An 18,155-nucleotide genomic window follows, 5' to 3' on the forward strand; every position below is an offset into this window, starting at 1 on the left:
GAAAATAAAGAAAGGTGAAGGCCTCAGTAAGGCTGATCTCTCAGGTCACCAAAACATTTTGACAGATGACGATGAAGAAACAGAAACAAATCAACAGTTTTGTCAGAATAAGAGCAGCGAGCAGCCATGGAATTAAAGAACGTGTGTAATTAACAAGAAGAATCAGCTTCTCATTAAGAGATTGGCTGGAGTTTGACGTTCCAATTTTGTTGGCCATCTGTCAGCTTGTTTCATGACTCGTTTCTGTTTTGCTGCTATTTAATGAAGAAAAGAATTCAGAGGACTGAACCCTTAAAAACAGGGCTATTAAAGTCAAGGGAAAAGAAGTCCATTAGCAGTGAAAAGGGTTAGAATGAAAACCTGCAGCCACTGCGGCCCACCAGGACCAGAGTTCAATGTCCCTGACTTATACAAGCAGTCAGTGCTATGGTGTGAATGTATTGGTACTCATTATTAATAAGAACTGCACAAGTGCCATAGCATTTTATATAGCGACTTTCATCCCCACTACTATAAGCTTTTATACAGTATCTGGAACTTGAATGCTATCCCTGTGCTCTTTAATCATCAAAGCTGTCCATTTTATAATGTGACTTCCACGGTGTCCATTATTAATGAGATCAGCGTTTCCAATCAGTTTTATATAGCGCCTTTCTTCCAGAACATTATAAACATTTACTTAACTTCTTCAACTTGAATGTCATCTCAAAGATCTTTACTTATTGCACGGGTGTTGAACTCCAGTACTGGAGGGCCGCAGTGGCTGCAGGTTTTCATTCTTAAGGCCGGGGTTATACTTCACGCGACGCATACTGCAGCGGACGCTCCTGCTACGCAAGCGTTGTAGTGTTTATACTTGCGCGCGTACTTTACATAAATCTGGAGGAATCCACCAGGTGGCAGTGTGAGATATTATCACGGTAAGAACAAATTTCGGCTTCGCTGTGTTGTGAATTGCCTAGAACACCCATTAAATTCCGATGACATCTTACCGCAATATCTCTGAAAAGGATGTTTAATGATTAAATGCATCCGTCCAGGGATGTGTCCATTTCAGCTAGCATTAGGCACGAGGCAGAAACAATCCCTGGACGAGGCCTCAGCTCATCCAAGGTAAATACAAGCACACTCATACACGCTGGCGTCATTTTAGTGTAATCAAATCTGCATATCTTTGGAAGGAAACCCAGCAGGAAAACATGTACACTCCAGGCAGGGAACACCAGGGACGTGACTCCCTGCAAGACAGCAGCGCTGTCGCTCCGCCACCGTGTCACCCCTGTGACACCTGTGTGTAATTATTAACAGCATTCATTATTTTAACGAAATGAACGATTTATCTGTTAAATCCAACATACATACTTCAATGCGTTTCATCATGAAAGTGATATCAAGTATACATCTAAGGATTCTAAATGTGCAGAGAGTTACAGGAATATCATACATTGAATGTGATCTATTACAGTTTGCCGCTGCTGTCAGCCCTAGAAAAAAAGACAGCACAGAAGATGGTATGTGAGACTTTTAAAATGTATCGTGTCATTACGATCGGGAATATGCAACGCTTGAATGTCAAAGCACCACGAATGCATCTATATGTCGGCATTTTGCTTCACCTCTTCGAACTACAGTGGTGTGAAAAACTATTTGCCCCCTTCCTGATTTCTTATTCTTTTGCATGTTTGTCACACAAAATGTTTCTGATCATCAAACACATTTAACCATTAGTCAAATATAACACAAGTAAACACAAAATGCAGTTTTTAAATGATGGTTTTATTATTTAGGGAGAAAAAAAATCCAAACCTACATGGCCCTGTGTGAAAAAGTAATTGCCCCCTAACTGTGGTGTATCACACCTGAGTTCAATTTCCGTAGCCACCCCCAGGCCTGATTACTGCCACACCTGTTTCAATCAAGAAATCACTTCAATAGGAGCTGCCTGACACAGAGAAGTAGACCAAAAGCACCTCAAAAGCTAGACATCATGCCAAGATCCAAAGAAATTCAGGAACAAATGAGAACAGAAGTAATTGAGATCTATCAGTCTGGTAAAGGTTATAAAGCCATTTCTAAAGCTTTGGGACTCCAGCGAACCACAGTGAGAGCCATTATCCACAAATGGCAAAAACATGGAACAGTGGTGAACCTTCCCAGGAGTGGCCGGCCGACCAAAATTACCCCAAGAGCGCAGAGACGACTCATCCGAGAGGTCACAAAAGACCCCAGGACAACGTCTAAAGAACTGCAGGCCTCACTTGCCTCAATTAAGGTCAGTGTTCACGACTCCACCATAAGAAAGAGACTGGGCAAAACCGGCCTGCATGGCAGATTTCCAAGACACAAACCACTGTTAAGCAAAAGAACATTAGGGCTCGTCTCAATTTTGCTAAGAAACATCTCAATGATTGCCAAGACTTTTGGGAAAATACCTTGTGGACTGATGAGACAAAAGTTGAACTTTTGGAAGGCAAATGTCCGCTACATCTGGCGTAAAAGGAACACAGCATTTCAGAAAAGAACATCATACCAACAGTAAAATATGGTGGTGGTAGTGTGATGGTCTGGGGTTGTTTTGCTGCTTCAGGACCTGGAAGGCTTGCTGTGATAGATGGAACCATGAATTCTACTGTCTACCAAAAATCCTGAAGGAGAATGTCCGGCCATCTGTTCGTCAACTCAAGCTGAAGCGATCTTGGGTGCTGCAACAGGACAATGACCCAAAACACACCAGCAAATCCACCTCTGAATGGCTGAAGAAAACAAAATGAAGACTTTGGAGTGGCCTAGTCAAAGTCCTGACCTGAATCCAATTGAGATGCTATGGCATGACCTTAAAAAGGCGCTTCATGCTAGAAAACCCTCAAATAAAGCTGAATTACAACAATTCTGCAAAGATGAGTGGGCCAAAATTCCTCCAGAGCGCTGTAAAAGACTCATTGCAAGTTATCGCAAACGCTTGATTGCAGTTATTGCTGCTAAGGGTGGCCCAACCAGTTATTAGGTTCAGGGGCAATTACTTTTTCACACAGGGCCATGTAGGTTTGGATTTTTTTCTCCCTAAATAATAAAAACCATCATTTAAAAACTGCATTTTGTGTTTACTTGTGTTATATTTGACTAATGGTTAAATGTGTTTGATGATCAGAAACATTTTGTGTGACAAACATGCACAAGAATAAGAAATCAGGAAGGGGGCAAATAGTTTCTCACACCACTGTATTCATCAACCATCGAAGCGCGCACACCAATCTCCGCAAAGCGGCTTTCTGTCACATGTAGATAGTAACCAGAGACTCTGACGTCACATTTCAACTTTTAGCACACTGCGCCCTCCGACTTTTTGCTCGCGCACGCGTCGCAGTAATTTCTGAGGACCTGCTCAGAGGACGCATCAAATGAACGCTGGAAACGCGTGGTGGCCATGATGCGGCCGTGTACGCGTTCTGAGCGTGAAGTATAAACGAGCCCTAACCATGTTCTTCATTAGTGACCAGTTTTGGCTGCTAATTACCTTCTTTTGCCTTAATTTTAATTTACTTAACTCCGCCCCCTTTGTTGTTTCATTTTCCGTAATTAGCAGCCAAACAATAACGAGAGACAAAACAAGAATCCACATGACCATGATGAAAGAGCATACAGAGGTGAGGTGGAATGGCTGATTGCATGGTGTGAAGACAACAATCTATCTCTCAATGTCGACAAGACAAAAGAGATAATCGTGGACTTCAGAAAATCAACGGTTTAGATGTGGAGACTGTTAGGAGTACCGAGTTCCTCAGTGTGCACTTAGCTGAGGAACTTACGTGGACACATAACACCTCATCACTAATCAAGAAAGCCCAGCAGAGACTACACTTCCTGAGGCGGCTGAAGCAAGCAAGTCTTCCCCCTTCCATCCTCAACATGTTCTACAGAGGCACCATGGAGAGCGTCCTGACCAGTTGCATCACTGACTGGTATGGCAACTGCAAGATATCTGACCGCAAGCGCCTGCAAAGGATAGTGAAGACAGCAGAGAACATTATTGGGGTGCCTCTCCCTTCACTACAGGACATATTTTACAAACGCAGTGCAGCATTGAGCAGGACCCCCTTACACCCCTCACATGGACTTTTCACACTTCTGCCATCCAAGAGAAGATACTGCAGCATCAGAGCCAGATCTGCCAGGCTGCAGGAGAGTTTTTACCCCCAAGCTGTTAGACTCCTTAACACCAGGCTGCCCCCTTGGGATCTTCCACACGGCCTCAACCACCACTGAAAACAGAACTTTAATACATGAAAACCGCAGTCCTGCAGAGATGAGTGTGCAGGTAGAAAAGAACTGAAAATCTCATACCGACATTTAAGGACTTGGACACTCTTGATATCCTTCTGCTGTGAAACATTCTGACCTGTCATTGTTTACACGTCTTAAACAACTATTATTATACACTGATAATCTCTGTATTATCTATATCTATTATTTATTATTCATTTATTTATTATATTACATATCTTACACATCAATATTGCTGCTACTTCTTTGTCCTATCTTTGCACAATGTCTTGTTTGTGTTTTAATTTTAAATTTTGTAATTTTTATTCTATTTTTAATTTACTATTTGCACATCATGTTGTTTCACGGTGGCGCAGTGGGTAGCGCTGCTGCCTCGCAGTTAGGAGACCCGGGTTCGCTTCCCGGGTCCTCCCTGCATGGAGTTTGCATGTTCTCCCCATGTCTGCGTGGCGATTCTAAATTGGCCTGGATGTGTTTGTGTGTGTCCTGCGGTGGGTTGGCACCCTGCCCAGGATTGGTTCCTGCCTTGTGCCCTGTGTTGGCTGGGATTGGCTCCAGCAGACCCCCGTGACCCTGTATTCGGATTCAGCGGGTTAGAAAATGGATGGATGGATGTTGTTTCACTGTGGACCCTGAGCTTCTCAATTTCGTCTAGCTGTATACTTGTATATGGTTGAGATGACAATAAAGTTCACTTTGACTTTGACCAGCTCACCTGTGCTCATCACACAATATCTGCAAATAAAGAAAGGCGAAGGCCTCAGTAAGGCTGATTTCTAAGGTCACCAAAGCATTTTAACGGTGACGGTGAAAAAACAGAAAAAAATCGACAGTTCTGGCAGAATGAGAGCAGCGAGCAGCCATGGAATTAAAGAACAGCAAGAATCGTCTTCTCATTAACAATCTGGTTGGAGTGAAATTGGCCAGAGTTTGACGTTCCAGTTTAGCTGGCCATCTGTTGCCTCGTTTCACATCTCATTTCTGTTTGGCGGCCATTTAATGAAGAAATTAATCAATTCAGAGGACTGAATCCTTAAAAACAGGGCTGTTAAAATGAAGGGAAAATACGTTAACGAGCAGTGAAAACTGATTAGGAAAAGGGTTAGAATGAAAACCTGCGGCCCTCCACACCCGGTGTTGGACACTCCTGACTTATAGAAACAGTCAGTGTTATGGTGTGAATGTATTGGAGCTCATTATTAATAAGAACTGTATAAAGTGCCATATCATTTTATACAGCTTCAGCGCTGTCCCCCTGCTCTTTAATCATCAACATATTCAGGTTTACAGTGTGACGTCCGTGGTGTTTATTACAAGTATCGTATAATCAGTTTCATGTAGCGCCTTTCATTCACTTTCATTTCATTCTCCTCAGTTCCATGTCGTCTCTACAGTCTCTTGTGACTTCCGTGGCACTCGTCACTAACATCAGTGATGCCTGTGCTGTCCCGTCATTTTCAATTGTGTCCTTTTAATGCTAAAGAAACCAGAAGAGGAAGCAGGCAGCACATTGACAAGGGGCGTCCACAGGGTGCCAGTCACTTTTGGGGAGGCCACCAAGGTGCTAGTGCCGCTGGCAGCATTCAGGGAGTCCCCATTGAGAAGGGGAGGTGAGTTAACCTAAACACAAGACAAGGTCTTGAACATTTAAAAAGAAGTTCTGGAACCACATTTTCACCCCACGGGCCTCCTGCCAGCCCCTCAACGCCGTCCCTTTAAGGGGTCTCATACGTAACCTGCCTTGATGACGGTGGCTGCTTATCATGTTGTACCATTCTTCTTTTTCAGGCCCCTCAGAAGTGCTGGCTTCAGTGAGGTACAGCCGAAGACCGACCTGCCCAGATGCCTCCGTTGCAACCAACCTGCCCACGCCACCAGTGGCCCGGCACAGGAAGAGCCACAGCCTGGGCAACAAGTCAGTAGATGGCAGAATGCCAGCCTCACGTCTGAACCCCAAAACTAGTGCTTGCCACCTTTGCCCTTCTTACCTTGTGTCTCCTTCTCCTTGCAGTATCATGTGCCAGCTGGGTGTGGTGGAAAGCAAGAGTGCCACTTTCCCGACTGAGAAACCGCGCCACCTGTTGGACGACAGCTTCCTGGAGTCGCACAGCCCTGCAAGGAACCACATGCTGAACCCTATTGTCTCAAACGGGGTGTCTATAGGTGGGTTATTAGCCAGCAGTAAACCTCTACCTTTGTTACATGGCGACCCCCAAGTTGTGGGTGGCAGTGCTGGTGTAACTGGCCTGAGGGATTCTGTTCCCCACTGCCACCGTCCCTGGCTGTCTGTCCTTCATCTGCATTTATGTTCCATGGGCATTTCGCTAGTGAGTTCCATCCATCCATCCATGGAGTAGTGCACTTCCACATAGTGCCTAAATGCAGCCCACGAGGACATCTTATCGAACCAACTCCCGTCCCGCAGCATCTCAAATTCCCATTGACACACATGCAGTACCTCAACTGGAAAAACAAATGGCGGACTCTCAGGGTTTTTGAACCTTGCAGCGGCTGTCTGGTTATCTCAGTGTCTCCACTGGTCACCTCACACATGATGGAGAGAGCTCTACCAGTAACACGTGTGGCTCATCTACTCAGAATGCATCCTTAACCCTTAAACTGCCACAACCGGCTCTAGTCAGATCCCAGTGCAATTTGCCAGCATGCTGGAGCTGATCAGTCCGCGGCGTACATTCGTTGAGCAGCCAGCTTGTGACCACTGGCGCCCCCTGCAGCACTGCGCAGCCGCCACACTAGACATCAGCGTTGGCCTCTGTGTTGGCTCGGTGATTTGCTGAATTTCATCAATGGCGTCGTTGGCACCTTGTACATATAATAATAGATTGTTGCAGTAGTTTTTTTAATAGTTTTTACAGTTCATTGGCAGTGTGTAAAACGATCAGTGCTGCAGTAATTGTGATGCTCTTTGCATGAAAGAAATACTTGTATGTGTTCCTTTAAAATTTCACTTTTTCTTGGCGAATTGTGACGTTTCCTTAAAAAATGCCTCAAAAAAGTATTTGGCGTCCGGAGGTGCATTAACTCCCCCAAGTACAGTATGTGGCAGTTTAAAGGTTAAGATGTCTCTAGCTAAGGCCTCATCTTCTAGCCTCCTTAAGAACAGGCCGCATGCAATATGGCTGCCGAGTTGTGCTTCTTTCCAGTCCATGGTGTGTGAGATGGTCCTTCGTGATGATGGTGTGAGGGATGGAGGGGTAAAGCAAGCACGTTTATAGACTCTCTGTCCAAACACTACAGCCAATAGGGCTTCTGATTTAAAACCACACAGGCAACTTTAAACCAATACAATTCTGCTGCGACACAGTGGGTTTCACACCTGACCCCAAAAACCATTTGTTAACCCTAAAACTACCGGAACCGCTGGAGCTGATCAGTCCACACCAGCTTGTGACCACTGGCGCCCCCTGCAGCACTGCAGCATCACTGCAGCCACCGCACTAGACATCAGCATTGGCCTCTGTGTGCAGCCAGTTCACTCGCAGTTGACTCGGTGATTGACTGAATTTCATCAGTGGCATCAGTTGCACATGTAATTATAGATTATTGAAGTAGTTTTTTAATACTTTTTACAGTTTATTGGCTGTATGTAAAATGATCAGTGCTGCAGTAATGGTGATGCTCTTTGCATGATAAAAATATGGGATCCATTAAAATGTCACCTTTTTTTTTGGTGAACTGTGATGTTTCCTTAAAAAGTGCCGCAAAAAAGGATTCGGCATTCAGGGTGTGCATTAACCCCCAAAAACCCCCAAGTATGTGTCGGTTTCAGGGTTAAGTTCTGCCTCATTTCTTTAAAGACATTTGCTTTTATTTGGCAAACCGACATCCCCCTTGGATGTCCCTGCTTATCCTTAAGAAAATCGTTGGTTTACCTTGAGGCCTGTCATCGCCCACAAATGTTTTATAGTTTATTTGAGAGATTAACTGCAAAAACAAAAAAGGAATGGCAGAAAATACACAAAGATCACAAACTGAAAGTCCGTGCTGTCTTTCAGAAGTACCAAAACGCTAATCAGGAATCAAACAAGTCTGTAACAACCTAGAAACAAAATAACAAAAAAATCACATGAATCCTTTTAGATCAAGGATGGTGAACTCCAGACCTGGAGGGCCGCAGTGCCTGCAGGTTTTCATTCTGACCCTTTTCCTAATCAGTGCCCAGTTTTCACTGCTAATTCACTTTATAGCCCTGTTAGAAGAGTTCAGCCCTCAGAATTGTTTCCTTTCTTCATTAAATGACAGCCAAGCAGAAATGAGATGTGAAACAAGTCGGCAGATGAGCAGCTAAACTGGGGCTTCAAACTCCAACCAATTTCTCTCCAATCCCTTTCTTAACGAGAAGCCGATTCTTACAGTTAATTAAAGCCGTTCTTTAATTCCCCGGCTTGTTGCTGCTCTCATTCTGCCACAGCACACATTTTGAAATCTGTCTGTTCTTTCTAAGAGCACCGTCAAGATGTTTTGGTGACCTGAGAGATCAGCCTTACCGAGACCACCACCTCTCTTTAATTTCAGATACTGTGTGATGGGCACAGGGGGGCAGGTCACGTGGTGGCTCGTTTTGTGTCTTATTACTGTTTGGCTGCTACTTAAAGAAAAAGTAAGAACTATGGGGCCTGAGTCAAGTTAATTAAAAGAAGTAATCAGCAGCAAAAACTGGTCACTAATTAAGAAGATGGTAAGAATGAAAACCTGCAGCCACTGCAGCACTCGAGGCCTGGAGTTTGCCACCCCTGTTTTAGATTATCGTCAAACTCGGATAAGTAAGGGAACCCATAGAGGCAAACTTTATACGTTTGACCCCGGAAGTGTAAATGCACAGCTTCGGGGTCATTTGCCTTGTGACCTATCTGAGCCAACACTCATAAAGGTGATGAACTGACCCAAAAATATTAACAACAACCTGAAACTGTAACAAAGCTGCTGAGGCTGGACTTGTGTCGTTTCATTTGTATGCCCTTTGACATCACAGATGCACCAACTCCCTTTCAGTGGCAGCAGTAAGAGGAAGTCCCACCCACAGGATGTTCTCATCTCTTTCTATTGGCTCGTTTTGCACCTGTGCTATGCTGTGTGTTTTTTTTTTTTTTAGCTCATTAAGGAGATACAAAAGTCCCATTGGCTCTCACTTGATTTTTCATTTGTTTCACTAGCTCCACCCACCAGTCTGTCACATGTCACTCTGTCAGATGCTCACTGCTCTTTTCTTTTCTCCACAGGTAGCAGCGAGAGCTCATTTAGTGAAGACCTGTCCTCCGGGGTAGAGAGGTGAGTATCCCGACTCAGTCATCTTGCTAATGCAGTGTAGATGGAGGCGGTTTGGGGTGGTGGTGGTGGGGGGCGGTGTTGATATTGGGGATTGGGGTAGCATTGCGTTTAGTGCCACCCCTGCGTGATGCTAGTGTGACTGCTGATACCAACAGAGCTTGATTGACATCCTGCTTAACTGTTTAATTCTAAGGCAGTTCTCAATGATGAACTTCCATTGTAGTCTATGAGAAAAGCGGAATTCTTTATGTGGTGCCTAAGAGTTTACTGGGTGCAACTGTGCAAGGTTCATGTAATATAGTGCCTTTTCGCACAAATCCGAGCTCAGAGTTGTCAAAAGAGTTTATAATAAATGATGCACTCTTTATATCATATTTTGGAAGTTGCACTTCGTTATATAGCGTCTTTCATTTGTATCCCCTTATGAGGTAACCCTAAACCCAAGTTCCTTCATAAAAATTGTTGGGATCGAAGTTGCCAGTTATGTTTACCGTATATACTTGTGTATAAGTCTGGTCTTGAAACCCAAAAATCGATCATAAAATCAGACCCAGACTTATACGCCCTTTCAAAAATACGACACTTCATTTTTTTTTTTTACATCTTCTTGCCTCCTCCAGTCTCGTACCAGTTTCTCAGACACATCGAAGTTTGCTGCTTTCGCCAGTTCAATTACTTTTAATTTAAAACCAGCTCCATATTTTCTTCTGATCGAACGCTCCATCGTCGATAAGGGATGCTCTTACGATGAAGGTGTACGAGAGTGTGAGATACACAAAGCAGTGCAAACGTCACTTCGGAATAGTCTGGGTATCACCGTGTGGTCACGTAGGCACAATATATTGAAAAAAGAAACTCTGTCAGGTGGGCGTTAGCATGTCATAATCCCTTGGACCAATAGCGTGAGTTTTCCACATTCAACTTATACGACCGTCTGTGGTGTTGCAGGTCCACAGCTCACTTCAAGAGGCCAGTTTTAAATAATCACCGCACTCGCGGCTTAGCGAGGTGGTGTGCTGGTTGTGTGGCTGAATCAGTTTCACGAGATGATTCGTGATGTGGGCGTTACTCACCTAAGTGCACAGGTGAGAAATCATCCACATCCGTGGTTGTTCTCGGGGCTTCTGATTTGCCACAGCTGCCACGTCCTCTTCATAAATAGAAGTGCGAGGCGGCTAAGGAGTATAAAGAAAAAGAGGCGGATGTTGCAGGAGAGCTGGAAGTAGTATGGCGAGGGAACCGGTTTGTGCAAGCATGTGCTTGCAGGCAGCTGAACAGTGAGTGGTGTTTGGCCGACACTCGGTGGGGCAGAAGGAAACGGTCACTTTAGCTGAGTGAACAAGGAGCTGGAGTGACTTGCCACGTAAGGCCGAGATGGCAGCAGGAGTCGTGGAGTTTTGGGAAGGTTAGCCTCAGCATGAGCGATCTGGCTGTTGAGGAACCCAAGTCTCGGTCTGGTAAGGTAGCCATACGGAGCCAGAGAACGAAAGGCAATCGGACAGTAGTAAGGTCAGCTGCAGGACGGGCGACTCCCCTGTTGAGAAGCCTGATGAGAGAAGCAGGGGAGTTGCCAGATAAGACACCAGCTTTATTTTAAAGGACTGCTTCCAGCATTGTTTTACCCTCGTTTTAAAGGATTGTTTTTTTTTTCTATTGGATTTTAACCTCCACTTCACTTCTGTTTTTATGGATTATTTATTTAATGAAGGCTGTTTTTGAAACCCTGTACTATTTATTTGAACACTGTTTCTTTTTGTTGTTGGTTTTAAATAAAAGCACTTTGCAGTTTTGCGCCATCCCCTTGCTCTATTTGTTGTGCCTCACTGCTCATCGGTAACATTACCGATGGTGTCGGGTTCAGGGCTCCTGGAAGCGAGATGGGAGCATGCAGCGAACCCACATCGTCACACCAATATTATAAAATACCCAAAATTATACGGTAAAATCAAGCCCGGGTTATCCGCTGCTATATGCAGTAGTGCCTTTTCGCACAAATCCCTGCTCAGAGTTGTTATATGAGTTCATAATAAATGATGCACTCTTTATATCATAAGTGGAAGATGCACTTCGTTACATAGCGCCTTTCATTTGTATCCCCTTATGAGGTAACCCTAAACCCAAGTTGCTTGGTAAGAATTGCTGGGGTTGAAGGTGCCAGTTACGTTTTAAGTATAAATCTTTATTGTATAAATCACCATATCAATACAAAACATATACGGTCCATTCTCATTAGTCAAGATTATTATTTGGTTGACGACGCCCTGGGAATGGACTCTGACAGTATAGGGGCACTCGGCTCTGTCTCCTTCTGGGTCTTTATAGCGCCTTTCACTTTGTCAGCAGACAAAGCGTAGACCGGTGATTCCCAGCGTGGGCCAATTTGATTTGTTAGGGGGGCAGTTCGAGAATTCAGGTACGATAAACAGTTTATAAGATGAAAAAACATAAATTCACTGTTAAAAATAATAGAAAAAAAACAATTTTTATATTTTACAGAGACATTTATATACAGTATTTATATAAACATTCAAGGGATGGTGAAGAACCCTTTAATTTATGATTTTACAACTGGCTTGGGTTTTTCTACTTAGAAATCGATAGATAGACATAGATAGATAGATAGATAGATATGAAAGGCGCTATATAATAGATAGATAGATAGATAGATAGATGTGAAAGGCACTATATGATAGATAGATAGATAGATAGATATGAAAGGCACTATATAATAGATAGATATACAGATAGATAGATAGATAGATATGAAAGGCGCTATATAATGGATAGATAGATAGACAGATAGATAGATATGTTATTAATCCCCAAGGGGAAATTCACAAGTTCACACTTCCCAGGATCACAGAAGGCACCGAAGGCTTGTATCGCCACTTCCTCGCTAGCCGCTTAGCCTTTAGCTTAGCGCCGGCTCTGCTGCCACAATACCGCCTTCTTAACTCGTCAAGTAAATAGGGAACCACCCCGGCACGGGCCTTTGTTCTCAGCGCTAGAAGTTGACTACCTGAATAGACAAACCTCGGCGTGTAAAAATCCATGTCTTAGAAAAAGGTAGAAAGATAGAGAAGATAAAGTCACATCTCTTATTATATGTTTTCAAAGCTGTATTTGCTGTATTTCCATATTACTTCATATTATATATTTTTTTTTTATCAATTTCTTAGTGATTTCTTTGTCAGTACTTCAACTCTCCTTTCCCTCTTTTGTTTCCATGTTCTTTGGAAGCTTGTTTAGATCAAATTAATGACATTATGGGCTTCCTCCACGTGAGTAGGAGTTCACTTGCTGAATAGGTAATAATAAAAATAAGGGATATGTTACAGTGGGGGACATCATGATTTTAGAGAGGCCTAGGTGGGCCATGGCCAAAAAAGGTTGGGAACCTGGCATAGACGTACTACTCGTATTGCAAGACCTCTCTCGTTTCCCAACTCGTCTTGCAGACCAAGTTACTCGCAGTCCAAGGTTTTAGAAGGTAAATTACAGACACAAGAAAATATTGAGATCAGCACTTCATTTTTTAATTGAATATTGGAGAGCAGTGCCTGTGGTACTCCGTTCTCTGCAGAGGTTTCTCCACCCAATCGTCTCTACAGGGTCATCACGAACGCCTTCTTCGTCCTGTAGGTGTTATTGGGGGAACACCATCTGGCCACTAGATGTCACTCTCACAACGTGATGGTTTCGAAAGCTTGTGGGCTGCTTTCACTCGCACTCCCTGACTGGATCGCACACTGGTGAAATGAAATTCACCCCCAAGACCCCCTTTAAACAGCACCGTCTTCTAAAACAGAGTGGCTCTCAGCTTCAGTCGTGTGGCTGCAGGTTTTCATTCCAACCAGTTTCTCAGTCGGTCAGTCGTTGTTACCTTTAATTGATTTCATTGTTTTCTCTTTTTATTTTGCACTTAGAAGAGGATTAGTGTCAGATTTACATTTGGGGGAAGTTACGATGTATTTGTATTTCTTGTGTATCTTTACATGCCTACTTTGTTATTTATTTTTTTTCTTCACTTTTTCGGTGGAGTTTGCTTTCTTAATTTAATAAACTGTAGGCACAATGAATTGTTTCATAATGGGCCTTACTCTAAAGAAGAGGTACAATGCATGCTTCAGATAACACCTAATCTTTTTATACCGTACGTATATAGTGCCTTTCAGTGATGTCTTTTTAAAATAAGTGACTCCCGAGTGCTTTTTGAAAGCATCGGAGGGTATACAGTAACTCTGCTGGGATTGTATGTCTATATAGTGCCTTTCACACAGAGCACTTTGCTTGGGAATTAATGATATTACACTCTGCAAACAGGGGCCGCTTGTATGCCACTCTGGGACCCAACTGGCGGGTCCCCGTGCGGAACTCCCCGCGGAGCAGGAGCTGTGTTTACAGGTACCTCCTGGTGGTGGGTGTGTCCATCTGTGTCTGCCATCAACTCTCATGCGTCACTTGCATGGCCTCATCGATGCTGGTGTCTCTTCTTTCTCACTAGATGCCTGCCCTGAAGTTCACCTATGGTTCTTTTCAGCTACTCAATGGCTGTCCGCTGTGTCCTAAAGGGAGGGGGTTTTAAGTCGCCATATTCTTTGTGCCTTTCTGTTTCTTTATTTCTGGCTGCCTTTATTTATTTATGTTTTTCTTTTTTCTTCATTCCGAGTGGGCAGGAGAAGACTGCTGCTGTTGTTTCACTCTAGTTATTAAATTAAAATGTCGAGGAGGCACTTTCCGGTGTTTCCACTAGATGTCACTGTTGCATACCTTTTGAATTCTCTGTCATTTGTTTTTCTTTTACTGGGTTAAAGATTTGGAGCTGAGTGGGCACAATGTCACAAGTTGGCTGTCTGCTCCTAAATACTTTAGGATTTGGGTTTGGCCAGCCTGGGTGATACTTCTTGGACAGATCTGCCACCATCACACTGTGCTAATACTGGGAAGGAAATGAGAATGTCTGGGTGGGTGAGGCATGCTTGGCACATTCTGGATGCATTGATTCACCAATTGGGATAGCTGTTATAGGATAAAGAGAGAAGAGAAATGGCTAGTTAGCCATTTAGGACACCTTCTCCAACCTTGAACGTTAGGCGACTGGGGTATCCAGATGAAGCCCTGGCTGGCTGTTCTTTATCTATCAGCCGTCAGCCCAAAGGTGTAATTCATTTTTTAATGATCTGGGGGTGCGAAAGATGGAGGAATGGAATTACCCTCTATGTCAAACTGGGGGGCGGCACGGTGGCGCAGTGGTAGCGCTGCTGCCTCGCAGTTAGGAGACCTGGGTTCACTTCCCGGGTCCTCCCTGCGTGAAGTTTGCATGTTCTCTGCGTGGGTTTCCTCCGGGCACTCCGGTTTCCTCCCACGATCCAAAGACATGCAGGTTAGGTGGATTGGTGATTCTAAATTGGCCCTAAGTGTGTGCTTGGTGTGTGGGTGTGTTTGTGTGTGTCCTGCGGTGGGTTGGCACCCTGCCCAGGATTGGTTCCTGCCTTGTGCCCTGTGTTGGCTGGGATTGGCTCCAGCAGACCCCCGTGACCCTATTCGGATTCAGCGGGTTAGAAAATGGATGGATGGATGGATGTCAAACTGGTGGTATGTGGCCCTAAAGGGACTTGTTGGCGTCAACTGCAGTTGCTATCAGAACTCCAGTCAGGTCTTTAGCGGTGACAAAAGCTGCTTTGTCCCTTTCTTCCTACTCCATCTCACTCTGTTCCCCCAGCAGCACAGGCAACTTGTTTACCATACTCCCCCCTGACTCAAAAGTGTTTGGGGGGTCAGCAGCCTGGAAGGTACATCCACAGTGCTGTCTAAGTGCTGTGTCTGTGCCCAAAACCATGGCACTCCTGAGGCCGCTGTTCCAGCCGACCGCTCCAGATATTCCCACCCCCTTGGACAGTCAATGGCCACCTGAGAAGCGTGTCCTTTCGGATCTGAACCCAATTGGGCTGCAGTCTTTATTTGTAAGTGCTGCACCAAGTTAGAAAAGTGTCTACCAACTGGTGTGTCTCCAGGCCCTGGTGGTCTGCCCACTACAGTCAAAGATGAATGAATCCAAGGGTTAGGCTTAGGGTTTGTAGAGATGAATGGCCCCTAGAGGACAAACAGGGCACTGGCACACACCAACTGTGTAGACAGCATCCTGTCTACTATCCACAAACCAACATTTACCACAAGGATTGAGAAGATTAACAACTCTATAGTGCTACTCTATGAAGTTTAATAACCAAATTAATTATGTGCATTCATATTAATTTTGAAAAACTGTACAAAATTTGCCTAATAAATGAAAAAAATGCAAAATTAAGACCGTTAAAAACAAATTTCTAAATAAACAACTATTAGGTTTTAACCCTTAAACTGCCAGAACCAGCTATAGTTGGTTCCCAATGCATTTGGCCAGCACACCAGAGCTGATAAGTCAGTGCCATGTATTCGTTGAGCAGCCCGCTTGCTCATTACCACTGCCAGCCCCGGCAGCAGTGCAGCATCACCGTCCCTGGGACTCAACCGCTGCACTAGACGCTTACTTCTGTGTGCTTGCGTGTGCCCAGTACAAGCACAGTTGGCACAGTCGGTGATTTACTGAATTTCATCAATAGCATCAGTGGCGCCTTGTACATATAATAATAGATTGTTGCAGTAGTTTTTTTAATAGTTTTTACAGTTCATTGGCATTGTGTAAAATAATCAGTGTTGCAGTAATTGTGATGCTCTTTGCATGAAAAAAAAAAAATATGGGTTCCATTAAAATTTCACATTTTCTTTGTGAATTGTGACGTTTCTTTAAAAAGTGCAGCAAAAAAGTATTTGGCATCCAGGGGTGCATTAACCCCCCAAGTATGTGGCGGTTTAAGGGTTAAAAGCTATCAAGGGCATCTAAGAATAATAGAGTATTAAAAACTTCCAAAATTCAAGATAAAATGTTAGGGTTTTTTTTAGTAGTGTAAATTCCATCCATCCATTCATTTTCCAACCCGCTGAATCCAAACACAGGGTCACGGGGGTCTGCTGGAGCCAATCCCAGCCAACAAAGGGCACAAGGCAGGAACCAATCCTGGGCAGGGTGCCAACCCACCGCAGGACACACACACCCACACCCACACACCGAGCACAATTTAGAATCGCCAATCCACCTAACCTCTTTGGACTGTGGGAGGAAACCCACGCAGACACGGAGAGAACATGCAAACTCCACGGAGCAAGGACTAGGGAAGTGAACCCTTAAGGGTCTCCTAACTGCAAGGCAGCAGCGCTACCCACCGTGCCACCGTAGTGTAAATTAGGGTTATAAAATCTTAAGATGAGGGTTTAAATTAATACTATTTAAGATTAGGCAAGAAGATGGGATATTAACATTAGGGACCTAAAAAGTGACTAAGCCCTCCCTCCACTGACTTTAAGTTTCGGGTTTGTGGTTGTTGGCAGGGCAGTCTAATATTCTACACCTTAGTAATCCAGTAATTGATGAGGAGGTTTGCAGACTCTTGGATCAAGCAACACGGATTGTCTTTGTCTCTCTGAAGTCTCAGATGAGATGAAGCCAAAACTCCAGTAATTACTTTGATATTAAAATCCCCAACAAATTTTGCGTTTGGTTATTGAGAATTATTCATTGCTGGAATCGGGGACACATGGAAGGCAGCATCAGGAAAGCACTGATTCAGTGTTCTAATCATTGGTGGAACTTGTTCCTCTGTGCAGTCCAAACATCTACCAGCCCCACTAGAAGTATCGGTTTTGCTACTTGTGGTTGGGCTTGAAACTTTTTTTGCCGAAACCGTAAGGAGATCTACAGTTAAATCTTCAATGACTTCCACCTGCCATCCCACAAATGTACACGACTCCAGCAAGGCTTAGGCTTAGGGAGCGGCTTCTAACTGTGAGGATACTGGGATCCGGAAAAGTTGCCCCCCACATTTTGCCCCGATACAATTTCATCCCCCCCACATTTCACTCCTCACACTTCACCTCAGATATTTTTCCTATCACCTACCTTCAGTCATTTAAAGTTTTTTTTTGTATTATTATTATTATTACCTGTATTTTATTGTTTTTTTTTTTTTTATTTTGATTTTACAGGGTGACTCCAAATTCTGTGAACACTTATGGTGCTGCTATGTCTATACTTATGTACAATTTAAGTGCCACCTGTGTTGAACATGATGGCAAACAGGTTGAGACGTTCCTGTAAATCAGGGGACGCCAACTCCGGTCCTGGGCGACCACCGTGGCTGCAGGTTTTCATTCTAACCGTTTTCATAATGAGTGACCTATTTTTGCTGCTAATTAACTTCTTTTAAACTAATTCTAATTGACTTGCTCTTAAATTCAGACCCCTTAATTGCTTTGTTTTTCCTTAATTAGCAGCCAAACAATGAGATACAGGGCGGCATGGTGGCACAGTGGTAGCGCTGCTGCCTCGCAGTTAGGAGACCAGGGATTCAGCGGGTTGGAAAACGGATGGATGGACAATGAGATACAAAATGAGCCAAAACAACCGATGTCCATCATACAGTATCTGAAAATAAAGAACGATGTTGATCTGCTCAGGACCCCAAAACATTTGACCAGAATTCTTAGAA

At 44.0% G+C, this 18,155-nt stretch overlaps 1 protein-coding gene across 3 annotated transcripts in view; it reads left to right on the forward strand.

Moving 5' to 3' along the window:
* The window catches only part of ralgps1 (Ral GEF with PH domain and SH3 binding motif 1), a 342,472-nt gene that overhangs the window by 313,549 nt on the left and 10,768 nt on the right, over nt 1-18,155 (forward strand). For 2 of the 3 annotated variants that reach the window (XM_039764462.1, XM_039764461.1), the window contains exons 13-16: nt 6,070-6,196; nt 6,293-6,444; nt 9,522-9,570; nt 13,894-13,974. In XM_039764462.1, coding sequence (XP_039620396.1) covers nt 6,070-6,196; nt 6,293-6,444; nt 9,522-9,570; nt 13,894-13,974 — 409 coding nt within the window. The remainder of the gene's footprint in view (nt 1-6,069; nt 6,197-6,292; nt 6,445-9,521; nt 9,571-13,893; nt 13,975-18,155) is intronic. The other variant, XM_039764463.1, reaches the window with a different exon arrangement.

This window comes from Polypterus senegalus, chromosome 9 (assembly GCF_016835505.1).
Source record: "Polypterus senegalus isolate Bchr_013 chromosome 9, ASM1683550v1, whole genome shotgun sequence".
Lineage (NCBI taxonomy): Eukaryota > Metazoa > Chordata > Cladistia > Polypteriformes > Polypteridae > Polypterus > Polypterus senegalus.